The following is a 23,938-nucleotide window of genomic DNA, read 5'->3' on the forward strand; positions in this document are numbered from 1 at the left end:
TTCTGATCGGTGATTTGTTTAGTTCACTAAGTTGATTTGAATAATTTTTCATTAAAAGTGAATCAGAATCTGTGATCTTGCTAACATTTCACTTCCTGTTTTTGATGTCACACCCATTGAAATGATCTGAATGCATTAAATTTAGTTTTTTAATTTAAAAACAGCAAAATTTAATCGTTTATTATAGTGTTTTCTAAAATGCGTTGTAGTAGTTAAATCTGAGGTTGATGCTATAAACTCATAACAATATCGTTTCAATCGCAATAAAATTCCATATATTTACATTATTAAGCTACCCGAATTTCATCAATTATTAACAAATAACCCAACACAAAAAGATAACTTCGAAATCGTTGGGTTGACACATGGAGCAGCCCACAATCCGTCGGCATATCAATTGTTACTCCACTAAACTGATGCATATCCGACTCATTGCCTCAGCTGCTACAAAAGCTGACAACAAAAAGTTTGTTCGGTTTTCCCAAAATGCAAACGTCATGGGAAATCTCAGCCGAATGCACCGAAGTGACTTGGGAGGAGCATCATTGTTTCTCGTGTCAGTTTGGACCCCAAACTGCCTTGAACCCGCTCTAAAGACGCATTCAGCTGTTGTATACAATAAAAACTTTATTATTCTTCGTTTTAGCTAAAAGTCGTTTGTACATAAAACATGTTACAAATGTTATTGTATATGGGCGTAAAAGACGTTTGTATTGCTTTGATACAGAGCTAAATTCTCCGTTTAGAGCATGTTACAAATGTAAATTTTGTGCAAAAGATGGACAACTACTAATACAGACCTACTTGTTACCTTTAAAAGAAGGTAACCTTGTGCGGAATATTCGAGTACAAAAGGGAATGTTTATGGCTTAAAGGTAATGGACGGATAATTCGCTTAGCTTTCTCTGGGACACTTAATTAAGGCACTAGCTTAGCTGAAGTTTATGCAATTCAATGTTTTTTGGGTTTCATCGCAGGTTGGTCGATCAGGTATATAACAATTATTTGTTTTTAGGCACTATGAACTATACCAAAATAGTTTTCTCTAATTAAGGCACGAGTGTAATATTTCGTTGCTAGTTTCAACTAGCCTGCGACTTTGCAAAAAAAAAAAAAGGTACAATTGCTGCGGGGGATGGTAGTTGTCTCTGGGCGTTAATTGAGCGAAAATTGATATGCAAATACTGTAGAATACCCTACATGAACATGAGTCATCTGGTTGAGCGTCTTCGCTTGATGGTAGCTGTGCTTAGTAGTGGTTTTCATTCGGAAAAACATTCAGTCTTCGTTTGGAACTGATCTGGTCGATTGGATGGATGATTAATAAGTACCAAAAACTGAAAGCTTTGTGATGAGGTGCGGCTGTCAATTGCATAAACTTGATTAACTAAAAACTACAATTACAGTCGAACTACTCTGAACTTAACTTTCCATCACCATTTAGTTAAAATCTTAAACTATGATGTGTGAACATAAAGAATCTTATGAGATATTTAACATTCAGAAATTTAAAGACAGAAAACTTTACAAGTCAATTAAGATGGTTTTTAAAATAATTTGACCACCTTTTCTACATTTTCATAGCTTGTTTTGGCTGTTAATGTGAGATTCTAATTCTTTTGAGTTAAGAAGTTCAAAGTTTTGGTTGAACTGTACAAACACATGACATACACAAACGTGTACTACTGGAAACTTTAACATGCACAAAATTCTACCTAGGAAGTTTCGTCTGAGAAGTTCGACTGTAATGTTTAGGGTGAGAATTCTTTGTGGGACGGAATGTTTTTGTTTTGTTTTCCTCTTAATTCGCTTGTAGTTGCTGTGTTTTCCTTGGTGCAAGTGTGCCAGTGGCTGCGACTGAAAGAGACAATGCAAGAAGGTTAATCGGCTGACCCTGACTTGGATATAGTCAAGTACTCACCTGCGACTATCCGCGCACCAGTTCGAACCGCGTCTGCGATTCCTTGAACTGAATCCTCTTTCTTTGCTGCACGTGGGCTTCGCTGAGGAATAATGTGGCCGCCACCAGGGTGAACACTGTGCCCACACAGGCCAGGATGAACGACCATCCAAACCAGTTGTTCGCATGCTCTGGCATCCAGCCATTGCGGTTGCCAAATCCAGCAAAAACGATCACAGCAATGGCTGCACTTACCCCGGCTCCAAGAAGCACATAGCCCACCGACTTGATGAGTGTTATGAAGTGCTTCTGATCCGGCCCAGCGCAAAGGAAGAATATGAGCACTCCAATGGCAGACAGCAGCATCCCGATGAAGGCCAGGGTGTAGAAGAACTGAGTGGCTATCATGAAGGCGGGCAGCAGGAATCCCCGGATCTCATCGTAGCCCGTGGTAAATGGGTCATACACCCATCGGCAGCCCACAAAGAACCGCCTCTGGCTGTCATCATTCACATCCGGCAGCGAGCGGAAGCAGTGCACCCACAGTCCCAGGCGGTCCAACTTGGCGCCCGTGATGCGGTAATCGCTGACCAACCAACTGGGCGTTGCAAATGCAATCGCAATGAAGGCAAAGGCAAAGACGAAGACGCCAACGCCACAGCTTCCGGATAATGTGCGCCTCTTCATGTTTACCGTGTGGGTTTGGCTGGTGGGCAGGTGCTCCTGGGAATCCTCGCGTGCAATGTGGGATGACTTTTGCATCCTTGGGTGGAAAATTCTATTGGAATTTCGCTGCTTTCCTCGGGAAATGTTTGTTTGGTTTGCTGGCCGTTCTGTTTGGGTGTGGACTAGAGGTGGGGAGGCCACGATGCACCCATCAATGTTATCGATGTTTTCATCGGTGTTTTATAAATTTATTTTATTTCCTAAAAATTGTTAATATTATGGGGGACTTAAATAGAAGGTATGATTTACCAAAAAAGATTAATTAAATCATAATTTACACAAAATCCATTCGAATATAATTTTTTTCCCCAATTGCTGCTTTAAAATATACCATGACTATCGATAACCAACAGGGCTGCAGTAATAACATTACAGAGTAATAACATTACAGAGTAATAACTTTACAGAATCCATCTCTGTTATAAGGTGCGGATAATTCCCACACGAGGGAGCCACTTTGTTATCAACGGACTTATATTTAAAATATATATTTTTAAAAAAGCTTCGAGATATTTGTTAAAAACATTCCCTTAATAAAACTCGATTAAAAAACCATCTCCATTTAAAATATAACATTCTGGTTATATTGTCGATAAAAACTTATAATTAAAAGGCCTATCCGTTGTAAATGCTAATGTGCGTCGTGATAATTTGGAAGACATTCTCTCCTTGATGAAAGTACACCTAATTAAGGGCGGCAACCGCCTTGTGGGCGGCATCATCCAAGTCACTGGCAGTCTGAATGGGCAGACCCGAATTCTTGAGGATCTCGCGGGCCTGGTTCACATTAGTGCCCTCCAATCGCACAACCAATGGAACATTCAGTTGCAATTTCTTGGAGGCAGCCACAATGCCATTGGCAATGGTGGCGCAATTGACAATGCCACCAAAGACGTTAACCAGGATTCCCTTGACTTTCGGATCAGCGGTGAGGATCTCAAAGGCCTTGGCCACCTGAGCCTCATTGACGCCACCACCGACATCCAGGAAGTTGGCGGGCTCAGCTCCATTCAGCTTGATTATGTCCATGGTGGCCATGGCCAAGCCAGCGCCATTTACCAAGCAACCAATGTTTCCATCCATGGCCACATAGTTCAGGTTGTATTTGGCTGCCTCCACTTCACGGGGATCGGACTCCTCCTCGGTGACGTCCATAGCGAAGATATCCTTCTGCCGAAACTGGGCATTATCATCAAAGTTCAGCTTGGCATCAACGGAGATCACTTCTCCCTTGTCCGTCTCCGCCAGCGGATTGATCTCAATCTGTACGGCATCCACTGCCTTGAAGAGAGTGTAGAGCTTTTGAATTTCCTCGGCACAACGCTTCACGGCGTCTCCCTTGAACTCCAAGAACTTGGCCACCTCCAGAAGCGTCGACTCCGGAATGGGTTTATCAATGCTCAGCGGGACAGTCTTAATTTTCTCGGGGGTCTCCTCGGCCACCGCCTCGATATCCATGCCTCCGGCAGGCGATGCAATCAGCACGGGTCCATTGTGCTCTCGGTCCAGCAAGATGCAGAGATAGGTCTCCCGGGTGATGTTGATACTGCGCGCCACCATGACCTTGTTGACCAGGATTCCCGATTTGGGGGTTTGTTTGGTTATCAGCCGGTTTCCAATCATCTGCTTGGTGAGCGAAAGCACCTCGCTCTTGCTGCCGAAAGTACAATAAATTATCTTAGCCTGCCTTATCTCTTGTGTATTAAAGGTCTATTCTGGGTTTCATAAACAATTAAGAATTCGGCCATAAACAAATATGTTTTCATTTCGAGGTAGTGCTCTTACAAAATGAATACATGGCATTAATAATATGGTTAGCCATAAAGCTTTCCTACTGCAAATTTAAAAATTTTATTTTTTTTTTTTTGAATATGAAAACCAGAACAGACCTTTGATTTATCTTACTTGGAGGTGATATGCACGCCGCCTTTGAAACCGTTGTCGAAAGTCCCCTTGCCACGCCCACCGGCAAGAATCTGCGCCTTCACCACATACTCGGGGCATTCTGAAAACGCATTCAACATCAATTAGCCCAAAGATTACATAAACACCGGCATGGTATCTCAACTTACCAAAAGTCTTGACGACATCTGCATCTGCCTGGGAGTTATCCAGAACCTTGAATTGCTGGATGGCCACTCCGTACTTCTGGAGGAGGTCCTTGCTCTGGAACTCCAGGAGATTCAGGTGGCGCACGGGTACCTATCCATCGGAAGATAAACAAAGCGAAGACAAAGGTCAACTAAAGTTATCTTTTGTGAAGAGTTGGGGGAGCATATGGTGGGAAACCTTATGAACGATGTGACGGGCTGTGGCGGCTGCTTTCAGTAGAAACGACATATTGGCTGCTCTTCGTTGGTAACTGGCTGTTTTTGGCAAATTTTTGTTTATTAATTTTATAACCAAACCACTTTATCGCCACAATTGTTTAAAAACACAACCAAAAGTCGCCGCCGCACCAAAAAAACTATTATCACAAATTAATGTGGCCAGCTATGGCGAATCCTAGAAACGGTCACATGTCTTCAAACAGCTGTTTATCTAATCTCAGCTGGTATTGTGTACTTTTTTTGGCCATCTAATGCTCACTGAAGAATGACGATTAACCTACATTGAATGAAAAACCTGAGTGAGTTAGAAGTCGGAGTTACCATGAAGGAAAATGCAGACCACGATTCACTGCCCCAAATCCCGGTGCTCACCTCGGTGACCTGCTGCTTCGTTCTGGCGGTGCTCTACGTGGGAAGCCTCTACATTTGGAGCACAAAACACAACCGGGATCATCCGACGACGATCAAAAAGAGATTCGCCAGTGTGTCCATGGTGATGCTGGTGGCCCCACTCTTTGTGTACTTCTTCTCGTCACCGGAACTCCTTAGCCGGGAGCCATTTCCCAAGCTGTTGGGATTCCGCTTAGAGGGACTGTGGCAGGCTGTGGTGATACCCTACGCACTGACGGTGCTACTCTTCCTGGGACCCATCTTCGTCAACTTGCAGAACGAGTCCATACGCTCATACTTTGGTATGTTATGAATCTGTACTTCATCCATTAATTATAATCCTTAATCCTAAACCTCACTCCTTACTTTACATTTTAGATCTGGACTACTGGCGAGGGTCCTTCAACAGCATCATCTGGGTGCGCAACCATGTGATGGCTCCGCTAAGCGAGGAGTTTGTGTTCCGAGCCTGCATGATGCCCCTGATCCTGCAGAGCTTTACGCCCCTTGTCGCCGTTTTCATAACGCCGCTCTTCTTTGGAGTGGCCCACTTGCATCACATTGCCGAGCGTCTGAGTTTGGGAGTGGAGCTGAGCACCGCCCTATTGATTGGATTGTTCCAGTTCATCTACACCACATTGTTCGGATTTTATTCCGCCTTCCTGTTTGCCCGAACGGGTCATGTTGTGGCTCCGATTTTGGTGCACGCGTTCTGCAACCACATGGGTCTGCCGGATCTGCAGGATCTTTGGCAGCAGGACCTGTGGCGACGGGTAGTGGCCATTGTCCTCTACATAGCCGGATTTGCAGGATGGATATTCCTGCTGCCTCTGGCTACTGTTCCTTCGATATATGAAAACACGCTCTACTGGAACACATAGTATAATATCTAGGGTAGTAGTTGAATTATTTTATCTTTATCAACCGCTGCCATATGACGAGGTAAAGCTATGTGTATGTACATAGGTGTTTTTGTATGTATGAATCATGTTTAGTTATAAATTTCATATCAAAAAAGATGACTGCATGCACAATAAACCCATTTATGTTTTGTACAAATGAAAATGAAATTAATTTGGAGACAGATTATGTTAATTGTAGCGAGATTGTTTAGAAGACCTTTGGCTTAAGAAAATGAAATAAAAAAGCCATATGTAAAGTTCTGTTAGATTAATTAATAAACAAAGTGTTATTTAAATTAAAACTAGTGTAGACCATCGGAATCGTGAATATTTGTAAAACGCGCCGCCTGTCTGAACAGACCTTAAAACCTTAATATATCGATAGTATCGCAAGTGCCTAATGCAGCCCTGTTTTAGCCAAGCAAAACAAACGACTTCACATTTCGACAGGTACCACACGAAAAATGAATGGGAGTATCAAAAGAGCCCACAAAAGCCGGCTGGGGGAATTTAAAACCGATGATAAGATTGTGCTAATCCACTCGGTGCAGTCTAAGCCAATACTTTGGGATACAAACCACGAGCGGCACTTCCATGGGCCACTTTTGAAAAAGGCTTGGGAAAGAGTGGCTGCAGAGGTAAATAGAGATGGTGAGCCACATATACTATTCAGATCTTTCTAAGGTTTTTTTAATAAAAATGTGATTTTATTTGGCAGTTAAGAGCTGCAAGGCTGCCTGGAAGTCCCTGAGAGACAGCTATAAGTATTATCGCAACACAAGAAAGTCGAAAAGTGGAAATTCCCAAGAAGATGAGGACTACGTGGAGTGGAAATTTGCTGAATACATGGCCTTCTTGCCAGGCTCAACTACATTACAACGGTAGGTAGTCCTCAAGAATACTGTTATGTACCCCTTATTAAAATTGTCTACTTGGCTTATATACAGGACCCGAAGCTCTACATATGCTCCAGATGAGACGGAGGCCGCACAAGATCAAGATCAGTATGAGGAACTGGAACTGAAGTTCTCGGATCAACCGGATTTCTTGGACTCAAAGTTAATGGGGTCCGATGGTGGAGACAGTATCCCAGGAGAAGTCGAGAACGGGCTTAACAACGATTTAGTCGACAACGAACTAAGTGACTCCTTGCACACATATGTAAGACATTATCTTCCATTAGTTCGAACAAATAATTCAGAGCATCTTTTCCCACAGGAGGAAAATTGGCCTTCTAAAAGAAAAAGGTTTGATCCGCCATCGTCACCTTCACCATCTCCAACACCTGCCACAAAAATGTGCGACATGTTAAGCAAATTCCTTCAGAGCGAGAATAAGGCTGCTCCGAGGAGACCCATTTTTGGCTACTGGGAATCGCTGCTTGATAAAATGCCTCCAGAGTTCGCTGATGTGGTTGAGCAAAAAATGACTAAGGTTCTTTGGGCCGAACAGGATGCATTTAAATCTCAAGAGCAACAAAGATAAGACCTAATTCATCTGTTTTAAGTGCCTAATATATAATCTTAACGAAGTGAAAGACTATTTTTTCCCCATTTAGCTTTTCCGTCGCATTCAGACTGCTATTGTGTTTCTAAGTTCCTAAAAACCATTTCTTGCCGTTTTTAATTCTAATGACCTTATTTGAATATACACAAAAAATTAAACCATTCCGAAATAAAATTAATATTTTATATCACACATCCCCTGGCCAAACAATCTTGGAACAACTTGTAATCTTAAAGAATGCATTTATATTAGGATTAATGAATAGGTAACAAAATAAATATCGTTAACAGTATTCCAATTTTATGCACAGCTATTGAGATATTCCTTCAAGTTATTTCGGAGTTCCTTGCAATAATCGAGAGGTCGTCCTCGGCGACACGGTCGTAATTCGGTCATTACTGTATTCGGCGGTATTTCAGAATCAGGTGTTATCGTGTAGGTCTCGGGACTTTCCCGCATTAGGAAATTGTGAAGGTAGCAACAGGTGGCGATGATCTTCTGTGCCTCATATGGTTGGTTCGGCAAAGTGCGTTGGAAAGCCATCCACCTGGCGCTCAGAATAGCAAACGCGTTCTCTATGCAACGAAGAGTGTCGCTTAGCTTAGAATTGAAAACCTGTTCCTTCTCATCAAGGTGTTTGCCAAAATAGGGCTTCATCAGGCGCAAGTGCAGGGGGAATGCATCGTTGCCGGCTATATAGTATGGAGTTTCGTTGTCATTTAGCATACTATCCTTCGGGAATGGCAGCTTGTCCGATAGTATATCCTTTCCAAGCTTACTTTGGGTGAAGGCATACTGGTCGCCCCCTTTGCCGAAGGCACCCACATCTATGTAGGTAAACCGATAAAAGGCATCGCAGATAGCCACAATGACAACCGAATGAAAGCCCTAAGATTCCGGGAATCCATGTATTATTATCAATGAATTATATTGACTATTATAATAAAATACCTTGTAATTAAGAAAAAGATCATCGCTGTTCGATGGTTTCTTAATAGCCACATGTTTTCCTCCTACGACTCCAAGGCAATTTGGAAACTTCAACTTCTTTTCAAATTCCTCTGCCCACTTGAGCATGTTCTCGGTTGTCCACTTGGGGAATTCGTCCTGCAGTCCCTTACATATTGCATCGCATACTTTTTCAAGAATTGATCTTAAGTCTTGTGTGTTGAAGTGGTTTCTATGCCCTGAGTGTCTTCTCAACTCCCCTGTAGCAAGGAATCTGACCAAATAAATGATAGGATATGTGTGGATATACCATAATATTTACTGTAAAACGATCCCCAATTGGGTTTTTGGTGGTACAGATATAGTTTCGAGATCAGTAGTCCTCTTTGAGACAAGGTGCTTCTCCACCAATCCAAATAGCGCGTTAAAAGTAATCTCTGACATGTGGAAATTCTCAAAAAACAGCGTTGGACTTTGCAACAAGTTTTCAAGCTGTAATATTAAGATATGATATTATTTTAAATGCATACACGGGCTTATCAGAACAATAATACTTACGTTTCCCCTTTTTTTTAAATATGGTCTGATCCGATATTTGTTGCGGCGTTGTTTCTGTTTTTCCTCCCTTTCAAGCTCCAAAATACAAGCTGCCAATCCAAAAGCAAAAACAGTTCTAGCTTTCCTTGAACTTGGCATTCTGATTGTTTTAAGACCCGCTTTATTTATGTTTTTGTTTTTAAATCATCACATGTAAGATTAAGCTGTTGGTCGCAACAACACTGTCCAGCGCATTGACCAGATACCCAGTTGGAAATGGATGCATTTTGGAACACGTTCTTTTATTATGAGAAATTTTGGATATCAAAACGTGTTCCGAAAGTGATGAACCCATCCCCATTTCATTTACACGGATGCGGGTAAAAGAAAGGAATAATTTGCTTGCATTTTGAAATGCACCTAGAAACATTTATCTAAAATGGGCCTGTTTGCACCAACTAAAACATTTACAAATAAATGCAAGAGACTAGAAATGCCGCGCGCTTCTTGGCATGTTCTTATTTGTCTTTTTCATTGGTTTGTCAAGTACCAAAACAAAACGATCTTAAAAAACGACCATCGATAACCATTGGGTTTCATTTTTATTGCTTACACTCCCACCATAATGACCCAAGATAAATCATATGGAAAAACACATATAGGATGCACCGCAATGCACTTAACACTAACATTTGCCTTCGAAAATTTGCAGGCGTTCTGAAACTCCTTTTTTTCAATGCCTTCCCAAACTTCCGGCAGGGTATGTGCGATACACCCACATAGACACAGCTGCTATCGATAAGTTAGCCGATACTCCCCCTAACATTCGCGTGTGACCGTACTGTCGCGCAGATTTGAGCACCAAAATACTAGAGAAAACAAAGCGGCTTTTCCTGGCGTTCGCCCCTCGGTCACACTCAAAAAAAGCGCTGTGTAATTCTGCTGTTTCAACAACGAAAAAAAAGGCACAAAAGTAATCGCCGACTCACAGTGAATACAAAATAACGTAGATATAAATACATATTGTTGTGGAAATAGTAGGCATCGCAAGGCAGTAACGCAGACATGACGGGCGAGACCAAGCAGGAGAAGAAGCAGCCGCAACCGGCGGCCACGGGCGGCGATGCCAAGGATCCGAAGGCCAAGAAGGACGAGAAGAAGGATGCCAAGGACAAGGAGCAGCAGCCGGAGCTCTCCGACGAGGACCAGCAGCTGCAGGAGGAGCTGGAGCTGCTGGTGCAGCACCTGCAGGAGACGGACGTGAAGCTCTACCAGCCGACGCTGGAGATGATGGCCAAGCTGATACGGGCCTCCACCACGTCGATGACCTCGGTGCCCAAGCCGCTCAAGTTCATGCGCCCGCACTACGACACCATGAAGACCGTGTACAAGCACATGCCCGATGAACAGGCCCGCCAGCTGTGCGCCGACATCATCTCGGTGCTCTCGATGACCATGGGCAGCGGCAAGGATTGCCTGGCCTACCGATTCCTCTGCGATCGCAAGCAGCGCATCGGCGACTGGGGACACGAGTATGTGCGTCATCTGTCCGGCGAGATATCCGCTCACTATCACGACACAACGGGCGACTTTCGGGTGCAGCTCATCGAACTGGTCAAGCAGATCATTCCCTACAACATGGAGCACAACGCCGAGGCGGATGCCTGCGATCTGCTGATCGAAATCGATCACCTGCACCTGCTGGGCGACTACGTGGACGAGTCGGCCTATCCGCGCGTCTGCCTCTATCTGCAGTCCTGCTATCCCTACGTTCCCGAGCCGGATAACACCATTATTCTGGAAACTGCCCTTCAGTTGTCGCGCAAGTTCAACCAGCACACCCAGGCCATGCGCCTGGCGCTGATGCTCAACGACATGGACAAGATCGGGGAGATCTTCAAGGAGCCCAAGGAGCCGGCCATGCAGAAGCAGCTGGCCTTCATGCTGGCCCGCCAACAGATTTGCCTGGAGCTCGACGAGTCGGTGCCGGACTACGATGATCTCATGGAGATCATGTCCAATGCTAATCTGAACAAGCACTTCCTGAATCTGGCCCGCGAACTGGACATCATGGAGCCCAAGACGCCGGAAGACATTTACAAGTCTCATCTGGACAACTCGCGCTCCCGCTTCGCGTCCATCCAGGTGGACTCGGCCAAGCAGAATCTGGCCGCTAGCTTTGTGAATGGCTTCGTCAATGCAGGTTTTGGTGTGGATAAATTGCTGTCCGAGGACGGCAACAAGTGGCTGTACAAGAACAAGGAGCACGGCATGCTCTCGGCCACCGCCTCGCTGGGTCTGATCCTTCTGTGGGACGTGGATGGCGGTCTGACCATGATCGACAAGTACTTGTACTCCACGGACGACAACATCAAGTCCGGCGCTCTGCTGGCCTGTGGAATCGTTAACTGCGGCATCCGTAACGAAGTGGATCCGGCCCATGCCCTGCTCTCCGACTACATTGATAACCAGAACACGTGCATGCGCGTTGGCGCCATCCTTGGCCTGGGCATTGCCTATGCTGGCTCCAATCGCTCCATTGTGATCGACACCCTGAAGACGGTCTTCTCGTTCGGCAGCAACAACAAGAGCTCGGCCAGCGTGGAGATTCTGGGCATCACGGCCCTGTCGCTGGGTCTGATTAGTGTTGGCTCCTGCAACGCGGAGATCACCGAGATCCTGCTGCAGACCATCATGGGTCTGACCAAGTCGGATCTGAAGGACACCTACACCAGGTTCCTGTTCTTGGGACTGGGTCTGCTTTACTTGGGCCGTCAGAAGTCCACCGAGGCAGTGATGATGACCCTGGAGGTTTTGGAGGAGCCACACCGCAGCATGGCCACCACCATGGTGGACATTTGCGCTTATGCTGGCACTGGCAACGTCCTCAAGATCCAACAGCTGCTCCACATCTGCTCCGATCACTACGAGACCGCAAGTGCCGATGACGAGAAGGAAAAGAGCAAGAAGGACAAGGGCAAGGACAAGGTAAAACTCTTTTTCAAGTTGTGATGGGGAAAACCAAGCTAATTTCTTAAATTGTGCTTCATTTTAGGACAAGGAGAAAGAGAAAGAGAAGGAAAAGGAGCGCGAGAAGGACTTGTCGGCCACCCAATCGATCGCCGTGCTGGGCATTGCTCTGATCGCCATGGGCGAGGACATTGGCGCCGAAATGGCATACCGCTCCTTTGGCAACCTACTGCGCTATTGCGAGCCGGCCATCCGACGAGCCGTGCCCCTGGCCTTGGGCCTGATATCCGCCTCCAACCCCAAGCTGAACATCATCGACACGCTCAGCAAGTTCTCGCACGACAGCGACGCCGAGGTGGCGCACAATGCGATCTTTGCCATGGGTTTGGTGGGCGCCGGAACGAATAACGCTCGCCTGGCCTCAATGCTCCGCCAGTTGGCGCAGTACCATTCGAAGGATCCCAGCAATCTGTTCATGGTGCGCATCGCCCAGAGTCTGACGCACTTGGGCAAGGGCACTCTGTCGCTGAGTCCCTACCACAGCGATCGCCAGCTGATGAACCCCATGGCCGTCGCCGGTCTGATGGCCACGTTGGTGTCCCTGCTGGACGTGAAGAACCTGATCCTGAACCGATCGCACTATCTGCTCTACACTTTGGTGCCTGCCATGCAGGCCCGCATGCTGATCACCTTCGATGAGGAGCTCAACCAGCTGCAGGTGCCCGTTCGCGTCGGCATTGCCATCGATGTGGTGGGCCAGGCTGGCAAGCCCAAGACCATCACCGGCTTCCAGACCCACACCACGCCCGTCCTGCTGGCCATCGGCGAGCGCGCCGAGCTGGCCACCGATGAGTATCTGGCGCTCACTCCGGTCATGGAGGGCTTCGTCATACTGAAAAAGAACCCCAACTTTGTGAAATAGAAAGTGCATTCAAACATTTAACGTTTAAGGTCATATGCGAGAAATTGAAGTTCAGCAAACTCTAACTCCCAATAATTATTTGTTCCCCTTATTGGCAGTTGATTCAAATGTCATTAATACGAAATATATCTACTTATAAAAAATAAAAACAGAAGTTTACACTTTTATTACGCGTTTTGTTGTTTACCCCTTTGATTTTAGCAACCAATTCAAAGCCGTGTTTAATGCATTGTAAAAATATATATGCATACTTTATTCAGTGGCTTTTAGCAAAATTAGTTTTGTGTGTTTGAAGTGAATTTTTATTTATGCTTGTATGTTTTAAATGTAGGTTTGTAGGCTCTAGTGATAGTGTGATTTAGCTGGATTTTGGAATTATTCTTCGCCCGTACGAATTGTACTTTAAAAATAGATTTGCTTATTGCTGTAAATATAGATATATGTATACACTCTGCACTAATTACACATGATAAATTTCTCTCATTGCTTCGCCACAAAAGGTGAATTTACATTTCCGAACAAGATGTGAGGTGTAATCGAGTTAATTCAAATCAGTGTTGAATTCTCTTTTCCAAAAGCCCTGTATATTGTGTATTATTAAGTAACTGGCAAATTAGAGTTAAATATATTTGATTTCAGGTTACGATTTTGGTGTAGAACTAAATTGGCTTACAGAGTCGGTATTAAAAAAAACCAACGAACAAAGTGAACAATTTTGAGGTCAATTCGAAATCCGACAAAAATTTTTACAAAATGTCCAACATCATAAATCGACTAAAATATAAAACAACATAATAGAATATAGCAATAATGATAAGGGGTTTGTAGAAATTGCCTGGCCTCGGCTAACTAACGGGAGGCGATGAATGAGGTGGAGGAGGAGGTGGCTGTGGAGGTCGAGGTGGAGGAGCAGCAGCAGCAGCAGCGGCGGCGCCTGCGTCAGCGCCTCTCGTACTTGGCCGGCACCGATAGCCTGGTGCGGACTCCGGCAGCTCCGCTTCCCGCCGATCCGCTGGCCTTGTTCTTCTCCGATGAGGAGCGTCGCCGGGCAATGGGTCGCTTGCTGCTGTTGCTGCTGTTACTGGTTGCTGGCAGTGTGTTGTTATTGCTTTTGTTGCGGCTGGCTCCGTTGCCGCTTCCGTGTCCTGTTCCATTTCCGGTTCCTGCCCCGGCACTTCCGTCGCTGTAGCGCTGCCGCTTGGTTAGCACTATATTATCTGTACAATGGTCCAAACACACAAACAATTAACGAGGATCTAGACAAGCGGTCAATGCAATTCAAGTTACTACTTAATTAATTGCCCACACAGTTGTCGTCAACTGGGTTCGCAATGCCATTAACGCCCACGGCACTAACTTGGCCACAATCATCATCATCTTCAATAATACCACCATCGACAGCATTATCGCTGTGGGCCACCACTTCTGGCACATCCGCCGCCTGATCCACATCTGCCAAAGACCGCGCGTTCACATTGAGAGGAGGAATTGAGTTAAAGTCCAAAGAAACAGGGTTCAAAAGATAAAAGTCCAAAGGATAAATTTTGATTGAATTTTTGATTTGCTTCTGCTCGGTGACTTTCATTGTGAACTCATGACGATGGTTAGATGCATTATTTAGGTTTGTATGTACACATGAAGATGCATGTACGAATTCCTCTTCTTTGATGTATGGTTAACGATTAGTTTAGAGATAACTACACAGGTGGAGGATTTTATATTAATTTCGGTTTCTACAGCTGTGGTTAAAGAGGAATTATGATACCTGGCCTGGACTTTCCATAAATGCAAACAAAGCTTCGTTTGTCAAACAAAAAAAATGTATTCGTTTACAGAAACAACAAATTTACAACTTTAAAGTATTCTTCGATTTGTGAAATAAGATTACTTAAGCTTTTCATGTTAGATATTAATTTCAAATTTCTTTTTTCAGCTAAATTTATATCAAAAGCTAAGCTAAGTTTGCAATATTCGTAGAAACTGTCTCTAGACTGCAGACTGCAACCCACTCAGGTTGCAGCATGAAACCCCAAGCCATGACACTGTCCAAAAACGAATGACTACGATGGAGATGAGACTAGAATGCTCTTGCTAGCTGGCGGGACACTCACCTTTGGCGCTCAGCTTGCGTTTTGACGCGGGCGTTGTCGCCGGTTGCGTTCCGCCGACTTTGCGTTTCTGGCCAGGATCGGAGCGCCGCTCCCGTGTGTTGGCCAGGGTGCTTAGCGGCTGATCGGCGCTCTTTTTGGCCACGTTCTTGCTGTTGTTGGTGCTGCCGTTGCTGCCATTTTCGGCTGCCTTTCCCGCATTCCCTGTGGCAGCCGCCGCACCGCCTCGTTTCAGATGAGCCGGCATCCGCTTGGGCGGCTGCATCGAGCTGGTCCCCGCTCCACTGCCCGAGGTAGACGCTGAGGAGGTAGATGCCTGGTCTGCGGGTGGAGCTGGCTTCTGCGGCGACTTGAGCGTCTTGGGATCCTCCTGCTTCTTGTGCATGCCCACGTCCAGCCAGAACTTGAGCTGCTCCTCGCGCTGGCGCTGCATCAGCTCCTGCCCGGCAGCGTATTTGCTCAGCAGGCCCTGGAGCTTCTGAACCGTCTTGTACACCGTCTCGGCCGCAATCAGGCCGTAGTCGAAGAGCGAACACATGTGCAGGATGAAGTTGCGGTAGAGATTCTTGCGCACAATCTCGGTGCCCTTGGCATCGAGGAACATCTCGCAGGCGATCGGCAACTGGCAGTCGCCCACGAATCCGTGACGCATCACGTGCAGGTTCCACAGCTTCATTAACTCCTTTTCACCCTCGTTGACGTCGGAGAACTCGTCGATCATTTGAATGGTCTTCTGGCGCAGCCACAGCGGATCGCTCTCTCCCTCGGAGTCGATGTCAAGCTCTTTGGGATGCACTGGCAGGCAAGTCTCCGTATGGTGGTAGAGCCTAAGAGGATTAAGTTAGTTAAGATTTTATAATCTACTTTACCGATAATTTCTAAACTGAAATAGCCACTTACCTGTTGTGACCCGTAATGTATGAACGCTGGTTGCTGATCTCGTCCTCGTCCAGCTCCAAGAACTCGTCCAAGCAGGTCTTTTGCCGCCTTGGTCGGCACACCATCAGGCTAGTGACCGAAGTGCGTCGCACGGGGCCGCAGGTGCGGGCAAACGAGGAGCCAGACGGCCCGGCCAGGTCGTAGGGCGATCCAGCGTACGAGCCATCGTAGGCATCATTAATGGTTACATCGATGCGCGCCCCACTGCCAGCCGGCTGGTAGGTGAAGTTGAAGCGGGCGTGGCAAAGCTTCAGATGCTTAAGCAGGGCGTACAGACGCAGGCAGTCTAGGCCGCACCATGGGCAGTTCAGTTCCTGAGTGTATTCCGTCTGCTGGCGCGTATTGTTGCTGTACATAAAGTTGTAAACGATCTGAATGTGCTCTGGGGTGGATTTGCACAAGGCGCTGCCTCCCCCGTTCTTCAATCCGCTGCAGTTATTGTTATTGTTGTAGTTGTTGTTATTGTGATTCATCTCGGCCACCGCATCCAGATGCTGGACATATCGCTGCAACTCCGGCGCCGAAATGATCTCGGGCAGTTGCTCGTTGGATAGCGTCAGATGGAACTTGAGCATGGGACTCTGCTGGTAGACATCGTAGGTCAGCGAGAGTGGAATGTAGCTGTCGGGCATCGTTTCCCAGGTGCATTTCTTTGGTGAGAAGGATTTGATGCTGGTGGAGTTCAGAGGCTGCAGCATGGCCTCGTACTCGCCCTCGGTAATGAAGCCGCTGGACTTCTCGTACAAAATCAGCTCCGAGCCGAACATCTTCTCGTTTCGACGCGACCGCTTGTTCGGAGGAGTTTCTACAGGACAACAAAAAGGACATTGGATTAGGCTAGGACAAGCTAGGAGCTGAATGGAAACCCACCTGAATTCTCATCGTTGCACGAGCTAGGCGCCAGCACTTTGATGCGAAAGAGCAGCTTGTAAAGGGTGTGCTGCTCCCCCATGGGCCGCATCGTCTGCAGGGGAATGCTGATGGTGGCATGCTCACCCACGCGATCCTTTGGATTATACACGATTTGCGAGCTCTTGTTGAGCAGCTCCTGGAAGTCCAGGGTGCTGTCCTTTCGCTTGCTGCGTGTGATCTTGTATAGAGAGGTCTCCACGCTCACCGATTCGCCCGCCTCGCACAGCAGCTGCTCCTGCAGCAAATCCTCGCCAGAATCGTTGGGCGTCGCCGACTGCAGTTTCTCGTGGAGCGAATCGTAGATGACGTGCAGGTAGTTTTGACTCACCGCCTCCGATTTCTGGGTAATGCTGTCCAGCATGGAGTTAACCTGGAAGCTGGCCCGCTTCTTGTTGTTCCTCGACATGCGTTCCTTCATGTAGCTGAGCGTGCGGTTGAGGAAGATGGGCTGCGTTGGGGAGTGTTGTATTAATAAGAGATTTAAGGGGTTTGGAAAGGTATAAGGGTTGTACAGAAATCTCTAAACGTTCTGGCAGCGATTGGTTTAAGGAAATGCTTAGCCTTGACTATGTTAAAGTACATTTTTGGAGAAATGTGTCTTTAATTATTCATAAATGTGTGGTTGACTTATAGGATTCCTTAATATACAGCGTGATTTTTTTTTAGGATTCATCCTTTTTAGATGAAGAAAACGCCTCAGTTTTCGTTAATTTGATAGATGAAATGAAAATAGGGTAATAAAATACTTTGATTTTACAGAATCTCGACTGATTTTAGTTATTTTCTCATATTATCATGTAGCACATTAAGATATAACCATTGGCTGGTATAGATTTTCTGGGATACCTATGTTTCTGGGTCATGTTTTCGGACCTTGTGAACTTACATTTGTCTCGTGTCGATTGCGCAGGTAGCGATAGATCTGCGTGGGCTCTGAAAGGTAAATATCATATGATATAGGACTTAGAGGCTTGAGAACATAATCCCATGGCTGCTACTCACTCTCGAAGGCCTGCAGAAAGAGTTCCTGCTCCTGCTGGTGGCCATTGAGCTTGATCTGGCCCTCGCCCGTTGGCGGTACAGTAGAGCCTGCGTTGCCATGGCCATTACCATGGCCACTTCCATTTCCCGCATCCGGTGCTCCGTGGGACAGGCCATTTAGGCCATTTGGGGCCGCACCGTCGGCATTATTGTCTTTCTCGCGTTTTTTCGCTGGTGCCATTGTGTTTGTGTGTTGGCAAGGGGTGGCGAGGGCGGCGGCGGAGCGGTGCGGGGGCGGTACTGAAGCGGTACGGATTCCACGGATCACAATTACAACCGCACGCACTCGCTTTTAGTTCGGGCACATTTTCGCCGCATCAGAGTCCATTTAGAATCGGATTTTGTGTGTTTTTCGCAGCGCTATGCGTGTTTTTGCCGTCCTCCTTTTCGGCGCGAAATCTTTTGCTTTTGTCTCAGCGTTATTATGGGCGCACTAGCAACGCTGCGACCGCATGACGTGTGTTTTGCTTTAGGATTGCTATTCGCAGTCACTCTATCTCGTTAATTACTTAATTAGCTTGCTAATTATATGTTTGGCAGTGGTTAAAACTAATTTACTGTTATTTTACTGTCAAAATGCAAAGGCTTCTGTTTTTTTTTTTTGTGTTCTGTCTGTCATGCGGCATCTGTCTAGCTCTCGGGCGTTTACCAACACTGTTTTGGGGGACCTCAATTAAATTTTCTTTAATTTATGTATGCACTTCTACAAAACTACTTTAATATAAATTTGTGTTATATTTTATTAATTAAGCTAGAGAAAGGAAAAATATAAGTAGACTTTTCACACAGCTGTTTTGTTCCAGTGCTGGAAAACAAAACAAGCAAAACCAAGTGGCAACGTTATTTCGTGTCATCGAGTTTTCTTCCCATCACCATCTCACATGCATTTTGTCGAATTTCGCTGAAATTATTAACAACCGGTGAAACAACTGCTCTATTAAATCCAAAATTTCCGAGAAACGCCCGCAGCAACTCTATCAAAATGGACAAGAACAGCGCAGCGTTGTACAAAAAGATGCAGACCGAGGTTGAGTCATACCAGAACCTGCAGAAATGTGAGTAAAATTAAATGCCATCTGGCTGTCAATATCCATCTATATGAATTTCCGTATAGCCTGCGTTAAGATGGTGAAACAGCGGGCCCTGCTGGAGAGCCAGCTGAACGAGAACAAGTGCGTCCTGGACGAACTGAATCTGCTGGGACCCGACAACAAGGTCTTCAAACTCTGCGGCCCCATTTTGGTCAAACAGGAACTGGAGGAATCGCGCCAGAATGTCGGCAAGCGCATCGAGTACATCTCCAAGGAGCTGAAGAGCTCCAGCGACACTCTGGAGAACATGTGAGTGACTAGAAAGCGGAGCCTTATAGATCACTAATTGTATTTTCTCTTGTTCCCAGGGAGAAGGACATGCTGAAGCATCGGGAGGCCGTGACCAAGTACCAACAGCAATGGCAGGTGGCGGCGGCGATGAAGTGATGACCCCCGCCCACACAACCCTCTAATTTATAACTTATTTTGGTATAGCTTGATGGCTTTAATAACTCAACTGGCGCGACAGCTTCATCTTGAAATCAATAAACAGAATGAAACATTCAGGGGAGTACAATTTGGAGTGTTTGGGGAATTTTGGAAATGGTTTGGCTAGCAAAATATCTAAATATAATATAATATATCATGACATATGCATATTGAAAGGAAAATGTAAGAAAGAACACTTTGTTCTTATGGTCTCATGCGGCCACAAAGGCTTTGTTTGATCTATGGGAGAAAAATATTTCTTGCCCGTACTGGAACCAGAACCAACAGCTGATATAATCCGATAGGTAACCCCACATATTGTAACAGGGCTTTTAAAATTATTTATCATTAAGTTGATTTAACTTACTGGGACTCCCCTAATATTTTGAAATAAATTCGGATCAGCTGTAGGCTTAGTACACCCACTGGCTGTTGTGGTATTTCAGCGCTTGCCGCCTGCCGGTCACACTAATATCTACGAAGAAATTATTGCCACGAAGAACAGAACTTATTATTTGTTGGCACAATTAAAGCGGGGATAAGGCGCTGAAAAAGTCAGTGCCCGGTTTTGGAATAGAGCTCGACTGGACGCATTTAAACGATGGGCTCGAGCCATAGCATCAATGTTCCTGGTGGCGGCACCGAAGGTAAGTGGGTCCATAAAACTCCATGGCCACGGACCACGTAAACGTAAACCTGCCGCTGGTCCAATCAGAAAAAAGAACACTATAGCTTAGTATATGATAGTCGACTAGCTAATACCCAATGAATCTTCAAAACCAAATCCAAAAAGATACAGTTTTATGATTAAATGGTCTTCGGTCTGTTCCAGTCATTTACGCTTTATACTAAAAGTTAAACGTTATTACTTACAATAATGGGTACTATATTAAAATCTCTATTTCTTCTAACCAATTTTTCTATGGTATGGAACTCGGTTCGAAAAAAACACAATTTTTTACCAAATATAATTCCGATTAAAATGTAATCTCGTTCCGCAGGTTACCACGTTCTCAAGGTGCAGGACAACTCGCCTGGTCAAAAGGCTGGACTGGAGGCCTTCTTCGATTTCATTGTGGCTATTGCCGGAACACGTCTGGACCAGGACAATGATATGCTGAAGGAGTTACTGCGCCAGAACGTGGACAAGCCGGTGCGGCTCACCGTGTATTCCAGCAAGACGCAGACGGTACGCGAACTGACCCTCACACCGAGCAACAGCTGGGGCGGCCAGGGACTGCTGGGCGTCAGCATCCGGTTCTGCTCCTTCGAGGGCGCCAACGAGAGCGTCTGGCACATCCTGGAAGTGCATCCCAATTCGCCGGCCGAACTGGCTGGATTGCGGGCCTACAGCGACTATGTAATCGGGGCAGATGCGATTCGCCACGAGAACGACGACCTGTTCACCCTGATCGAAACGCACGAGCAGCAGCCTCTCAAGATGTACGTCTACAATCTGGATGATGACGCCTGCCGGGAGGTCACCATCAAGCCGAATACCGCCTGGGGAGGCGAGGGAGCCCTGGGCTGTGGCATTGGCTTCGGCTATCTGCATCGTATCCCCGTGCAGGCCGATCCTGTAGCTGGTGGATCTACGCCTTCTGCTGCTGCGGAGTCCTCTGCTCCGCTATTGACTGCTCCTGGTGGTGGGGCACCTCCAGCTGGTGTTCCAGTAACGACCGCAGGATCCGCTGTGGTCGCACCAACGTTGCCTTACATACCGCCGCTGGCCAACACCTTTGGATCCACGAACGCCGAGGTCAGACCACCCACCATTGAGCCACCGGCACAGAGCCTGTTCAAGACCTATTTCAATCCGGATGAAGCCACTGATGCACTTACCGCAGCCCTGGAGTCGCAGGCCAACATTGCCGAACCCGTTCCAAATCCGACTCCTGGCGCTGACGTGTCTGTGGCACAAGTGCAGGTTCCCGCACCAGCGCAACCGTTGCCGCCACCAGCCAACATCTTTATTCCCGGCGTCTTTGACCCCAGCACACCACAAAACGCTACTTTAGGTGGCATACCCGCTGCCCAGCTGCCATTCCCACAGGCCACGGCAGCGCCAGCGGCTGTGCCCATGTTCTCTGCACCGCAACAGGCTTATATGTCGGCCCCAGCTGCCCTCTCCTATCCAGCCGGCGCCCAGACAGTGCCGTCGTATCCACAGGTGCAGCCCTCCATGGGCGGACTGTTCCCCACGCAGCCAACGCCGTTGCCGCCCCAAATGGCCCATGTATTCGCTCCACCAGTACCACCGCAATCCAGTGCTGCTCCAGCGGCCGACAATGAACCATCGGGACCGGCAATTCACCAGGCCGGCAACTAAGACTTCAACTGGGCCAATTGACCAATTGCTAAACCTGGACAAATTGTCGTTAAGCTTTTATGTTTGAGAATCAACTGTTTTGTATGATTGCGTTAGCAAGAATCACAAGTGGCGCAAAGACGTTGGCCAGCTGCATGCAAAAATGTGTACATTGCATTCATAATAATAATCTAAATTAATTATAATAAATAAATAAAAATATATATGTATTTAAGGTCTTTACATCAACAAATTTTTAATAGATACTCTTAGAACTGTCACAATCAGATTATAAAAATGCGTTGGAATTCCAACTTTCAATGGCTTGGTAACCGTCTGAAAGAATAGCAAATCTGATTTTTAATCGTCAATTTAAGTCAACACACTTTATACAAGTTTGGCAAAAATATTTTGCATCTTACATATGTATCAAAATTCTTTAAACATATACCAAATGAAGGTTTTTAGTTAACTTAATCTAGAGCGTTTCTCGCGTCTTGGCTTGAGAGCTCTTAAGAACTTGTCATGAAAATTGGAAAGGTCCTCTGAGATCGTTTGCAAGACCTTGAGTGTTTCCCTTTGAAGGGCCAGCATTTCCTCTCCCAGTGCTCTGGCTCGATCACGCTTGTAGCGCTTAGCGTTTGATTCAGGAAAATCGTATTCCATGGAAGAATCTGACATATTTTCGGCATGCGTTCTTTCAGTTGGCTCTGCAAAGAATATGATCATAACTGGGAACATTCCTTTAAAAGATTAGTAACATTTTCCCTTACTTGAATATAAGTTTGATAGCATGTCTTCATCGCTGTCATTATAATCCTCAGTTTGGGAACGATTTCTGGAGTCTGGCTCAAGACACTCATATTCGGCTAACGAATCTGGGTATTCAACTTCGGTTTCGTTTATTTCAGGCGATTTCTCTTTTATGGAATGTATTTCTGCAATGTAATAATAATAGTTTTGACTCAAAGTTTGTGCTATTTGCAACGATTTATGGAATCAACTAGGAAGTCCCATAATTGTGCTTCTATTCTATTAAAGATATTCTGAAATAACTCGAACTTTGGGCGTCTTATACTTGACTATGTAATGTAGCTAGTATTGTTTGCTGTGGTATACCATCCTTACCAGGTCTTTGCATCCTTTTAAAGGCTTTCTTTGCCTTTCTCTCTGCTTCGCGGTCGTACACATCATCATCATCATCTTCTTCATCACTATCTTCCACAAGAAGCCGCATTTTGTTGAAGTAGTTCCACTTAGAACGCCCAGTTCCTGAGGACTTTAGTTTTAGGAATTCGTTGCTGTAAGATTCAGATGTTATCAAGCACTACATGTGGTTAAAGCATGTACATTACATACCGGTATCTTTTCTTCATGTTGTCCATTTTTGCCTTTATCTCGACCCAAGTAATATTGAACTCCCTCATTGAGTGTGCCATTTCCTTCATGATATCCAAGTTTTTTCTTTTCTTCCCGCGGAAGCCACCAAGATTCTCCAGCCACATTTCTAGGAGCCATTCTGTTGCTTCGGCGCTCCACACGAATTTCTTTGAAACAACTGCATGGCATACAAATAAAATAGTACAGTGTTAATATATTGATGTGTAAATGAAAGACAAATTGTATTTGTTAATCAAGTTAAATGAATAATTACCTGATCTTTCCGGCGGCATTATTTATATAGTACAGCTGTTTGTTGTCAATACATCGGTAAGCAAGCCACAAGTATTATCGAACCATTACTAATCGGAACTAGTTCCGCGCCAGAATTAGAAATGGCAAATACAAAACCAAGTTTAATTGCTAATTTGTAACCCAAAATGTAAAAATGATGTGTAAGTTTTAATAATGACAATAAAAATACCCCATAATAATACAATAAGGGAGAACTGTTTGTAATGCAACAACGTATTGCGGAATACCCTAAATATGACGGTATATACTAAACACCAGAATCGCGTTGGTGCCGTTGCGTGGGC

At 45.6% G+C, this 23,938-nt stretch overlaps 10 protein-coding genes across 15 annotated transcripts; 5 read left to right on the forward strand and 5 right to left on the reverse strand.

Annotated features, from left to right (window-relative positions):
- Window positions 1-607: 607 nt before the first annotated feature.
- On the reverse strand, window positions 608-2,753 carry LOC119553551. The gene is made up of 2 exons (XM_037863991.1): window positions 1,922-2,753; window positions 608-1,857 (listed from the first exon to the last, which is right to left on the reverse strand). Exon 1 carries the CDS (start codon window positions 2,660-2,662, stop codon window positions 1,928-1,930), a length of 735 nt encoding a protein of 244 aa, XP_037719919.1. The 5' UTR covers window positions 2,663-2,753; the 3' UTR covers window positions 608-1,857; window positions 1,922-1,927.
- A 434-nt stretch (window positions 2,754-3,187) lies between these two features.
- Window positions 3,188-5,084, reverse strand: LOC119553544 (succinate--CoA ligase [GDP-forming] subunit beta, mitochondrial). Its single transcript, XM_037863983.1, has 4 exons — window positions 4,916-5,084; window positions 4,699-4,828; window positions 4,532-4,631; window positions 3,188-4,280 (listed from the first exon to the last, which is right to left on the reverse strand). Exons 1-4 carry the CDS (start codon window positions 4,964-4,966, stop codon window positions 3,311-3,313), a joined length of 1,251 nt encoding a protein of 416 aa, XP_037719911.1. The 5' UTR covers window positions 4,967-5,084; the 3' UTR covers window positions 3,188-3,310.
- An 85-nt stretch (window positions 5,085-5,169) lies between these two features.
- Window positions 5,170-6,454, forward strand: LOC119553547 (CAAX prenyl protease 2). The gene is made up of 2 exons (XM_037863985.1): window positions 5,170-5,648; window positions 5,725-6,454. The coding sequence occupies exons 1-2, from the start codon at window positions 5,243-5,245 to the stop codon at window positions 6,225-6,227; spliced, it is 909 nt and encodes a 302-aa protein (XP_037719913.1). The 5' UTR covers window positions 5,170-5,242; the 3' UTR covers window positions 6,228-6,454.
- A 221-nt stretch (window positions 6,455-6,675) lies between these two features.
- On the forward strand, window positions 6,676-7,946 carry LOC119553549. Of its 2 annotated transcripts, none has more exons than XM_037863987.1 (4): window positions 6,676-6,899; window positions 6,967-7,129; window positions 7,196-7,409; window positions 7,467-7,946. In XM_037863987.1, exons 1-4 carry the CDS (start codon window positions 6,713-6,715, stop codon window positions 7,731-7,733), a joined length of 831 nt encoding a protein of 276 aa, XP_037719915.1. In that variant the 5' UTR covers window positions 6,676-6,712; the 3' UTR covers window positions 7,734-7,946. The 2 variants fall into 2 exon arrangements, with proteins under 2 accessions (XP_037719915.1, XP_037719917.1); XM_037863989.1 differs by having other exon boundaries at window positions 6,751-6,886.
- Window positions 7,908-9,477, reverse strand: LOC119553545 (putative nuclease HARBI1). The gene is made up of 4 exons (XM_037863984.1): window positions 9,261-9,477; window positions 9,025-9,194; window positions 8,706-8,976; window positions 7,908-8,642 (listed from the first exon to the last, which is right to left on the reverse strand). The coding sequence occupies exons 1-4, from the start codon at window positions 9,396-9,398 to the stop codon at window positions 8,055-8,057; spliced, it is 1,167 nt and encodes a 388-aa protein (XP_037719912.1). The 5' UTR covers window positions 9,399-9,477; the 3' UTR covers window positions 7,908-8,054.
- Window positions 9,478-10,148: 671 nt separating this feature from the next.
- On the forward strand, window positions 10,149-13,298 carry LOC119553535 (26S proteasome non-ATPase regulatory subunit 2). The gene is made up of 2 exons (XM_037863965.1): window positions 10,149-12,227; window positions 12,295-13,298. Exons 1-2 carry the CDS (start codon window positions 10,305-10,307, stop codon window positions 13,129-13,131), a joined length of 2,760 nt encoding a protein of 919 aa, XP_037719893.1. The 5' UTR covers window positions 10,149-10,304; the 3' UTR covers window positions 13,132-13,298.
- A 430-nt stretch (window positions 13,299-13,728) lies between these two features.
- Window positions 13,729-18,735, reverse strand: LOC119553536 (polycomb protein Su(z)12). Of its 5 annotated transcripts, none has more exons than XM_037863968.1 (7): window positions 18,093-18,735; window positions 17,977-18,023; window positions 17,049-17,538; window positions 16,140-16,983; window positions 15,243-16,066; window positions 14,422-14,583; window positions 14,209-14,348 (listed from the first exon to the last, which is right to left on the reverse strand). In XM_037863968.1, exons 1-6 carry the CDS (start codon window positions 18,310-18,312, stop codon window positions 14,426-14,428), a joined length of 2,583 nt encoding a protein of 860 aa, XP_037719896.1. In that variant the 5' UTR covers window positions 18,313-18,735; the 3' UTR covers window positions 14,209-14,348; window positions 14,422-14,425. The 5 variants fall into 5 exon arrangements, with proteins under 5 accessions (XP_037719894.1, XP_037719895.1, XP_037719896.1 ...); XM_037863969.1 differs by having other exon boundaries at window positions 14,245-14,348; window positions 14,419-14,583; XM_037863966.1 differs by lacking the exon at window positions 14,422-14,583 and having other exon boundaries at window positions 13,729-14,348.
- A 251-nt stretch (window positions 18,736-18,986) lies between these two features.
- On the forward strand, window positions 18,987-19,736 carry LOC119553555 (probable prefoldin subunit 6). The gene is made up of 3 exons (XM_037863996.1): window positions 18,987-19,186; window positions 19,246-19,471; window positions 19,531-19,736. Exons 1-3 carry the CDS (start codon window positions 19,114-19,116, stop codon window positions 19,607-19,609), a joined length of 378 nt encoding a protein of 125 aa, XP_037719924.1. The 5' UTR covers window positions 18,987-19,113; the 3' UTR covers window positions 19,610-19,736.
- A 379-nt stretch (window positions 19,737-20,115) lies between these two features.
- LOC119553543 (Golgi reassembly-stacking protein 2) lies at window positions 20,116-22,202 on the forward strand. The gene is made up of 2 exons (XM_037863982.1): window positions 20,116-20,298; window positions 20,653-22,202. Exons 1-2 carry the CDS (start codon window positions 20,253-20,255, stop codon window positions 21,978-21,980), a joined length of 1,374 nt encoding a protein of 457 aa, XP_037719910.1. The 5' UTR covers window positions 20,116-20,252; the 3' UTR covers window positions 21,981-22,202.
- Window positions 22,203-22,243: 41 nt separating this feature from the next.
- On the reverse strand, window positions 22,244-23,688 carry LOC119553550. The gene is made up of 5 exons (XM_037863990.1): window positions 23,614-23,688; window positions 23,319-23,517; window positions 23,088-23,260; window positions 22,733-22,897; window positions 22,244-22,669 (listed from the first exon to the last, which is right to left on the reverse strand). Exons 1-5 carry the CDS (start codon window positions 23,630-23,632, stop codon window positions 22,428-22,430), a joined length of 798 nt encoding a protein of 265 aa, XP_037719918.1. The 5' UTR covers window positions 23,633-23,688; the 3' UTR covers window positions 22,244-22,427.
- Between the last annotated feature and the right edge of the window lie 250 nt (window positions 23,689-23,938).

Source organism: Drosophila subpulchrella, chromosome 3L (genome assembly GCF_014743375.2).
Source record: "Drosophila subpulchrella strain 33 F10 #4 breed RU33 chromosome 3L, RU_Dsub_v1.1 Primary Assembly, whole genome shotgun sequence".
In the NCBI taxonomy this organism is placed as follows: domain Eukaryota; kingdom Metazoa; phylum Arthropoda; class Insecta; order Diptera; family Drosophilidae; genus Drosophila; species Drosophila subpulchrella.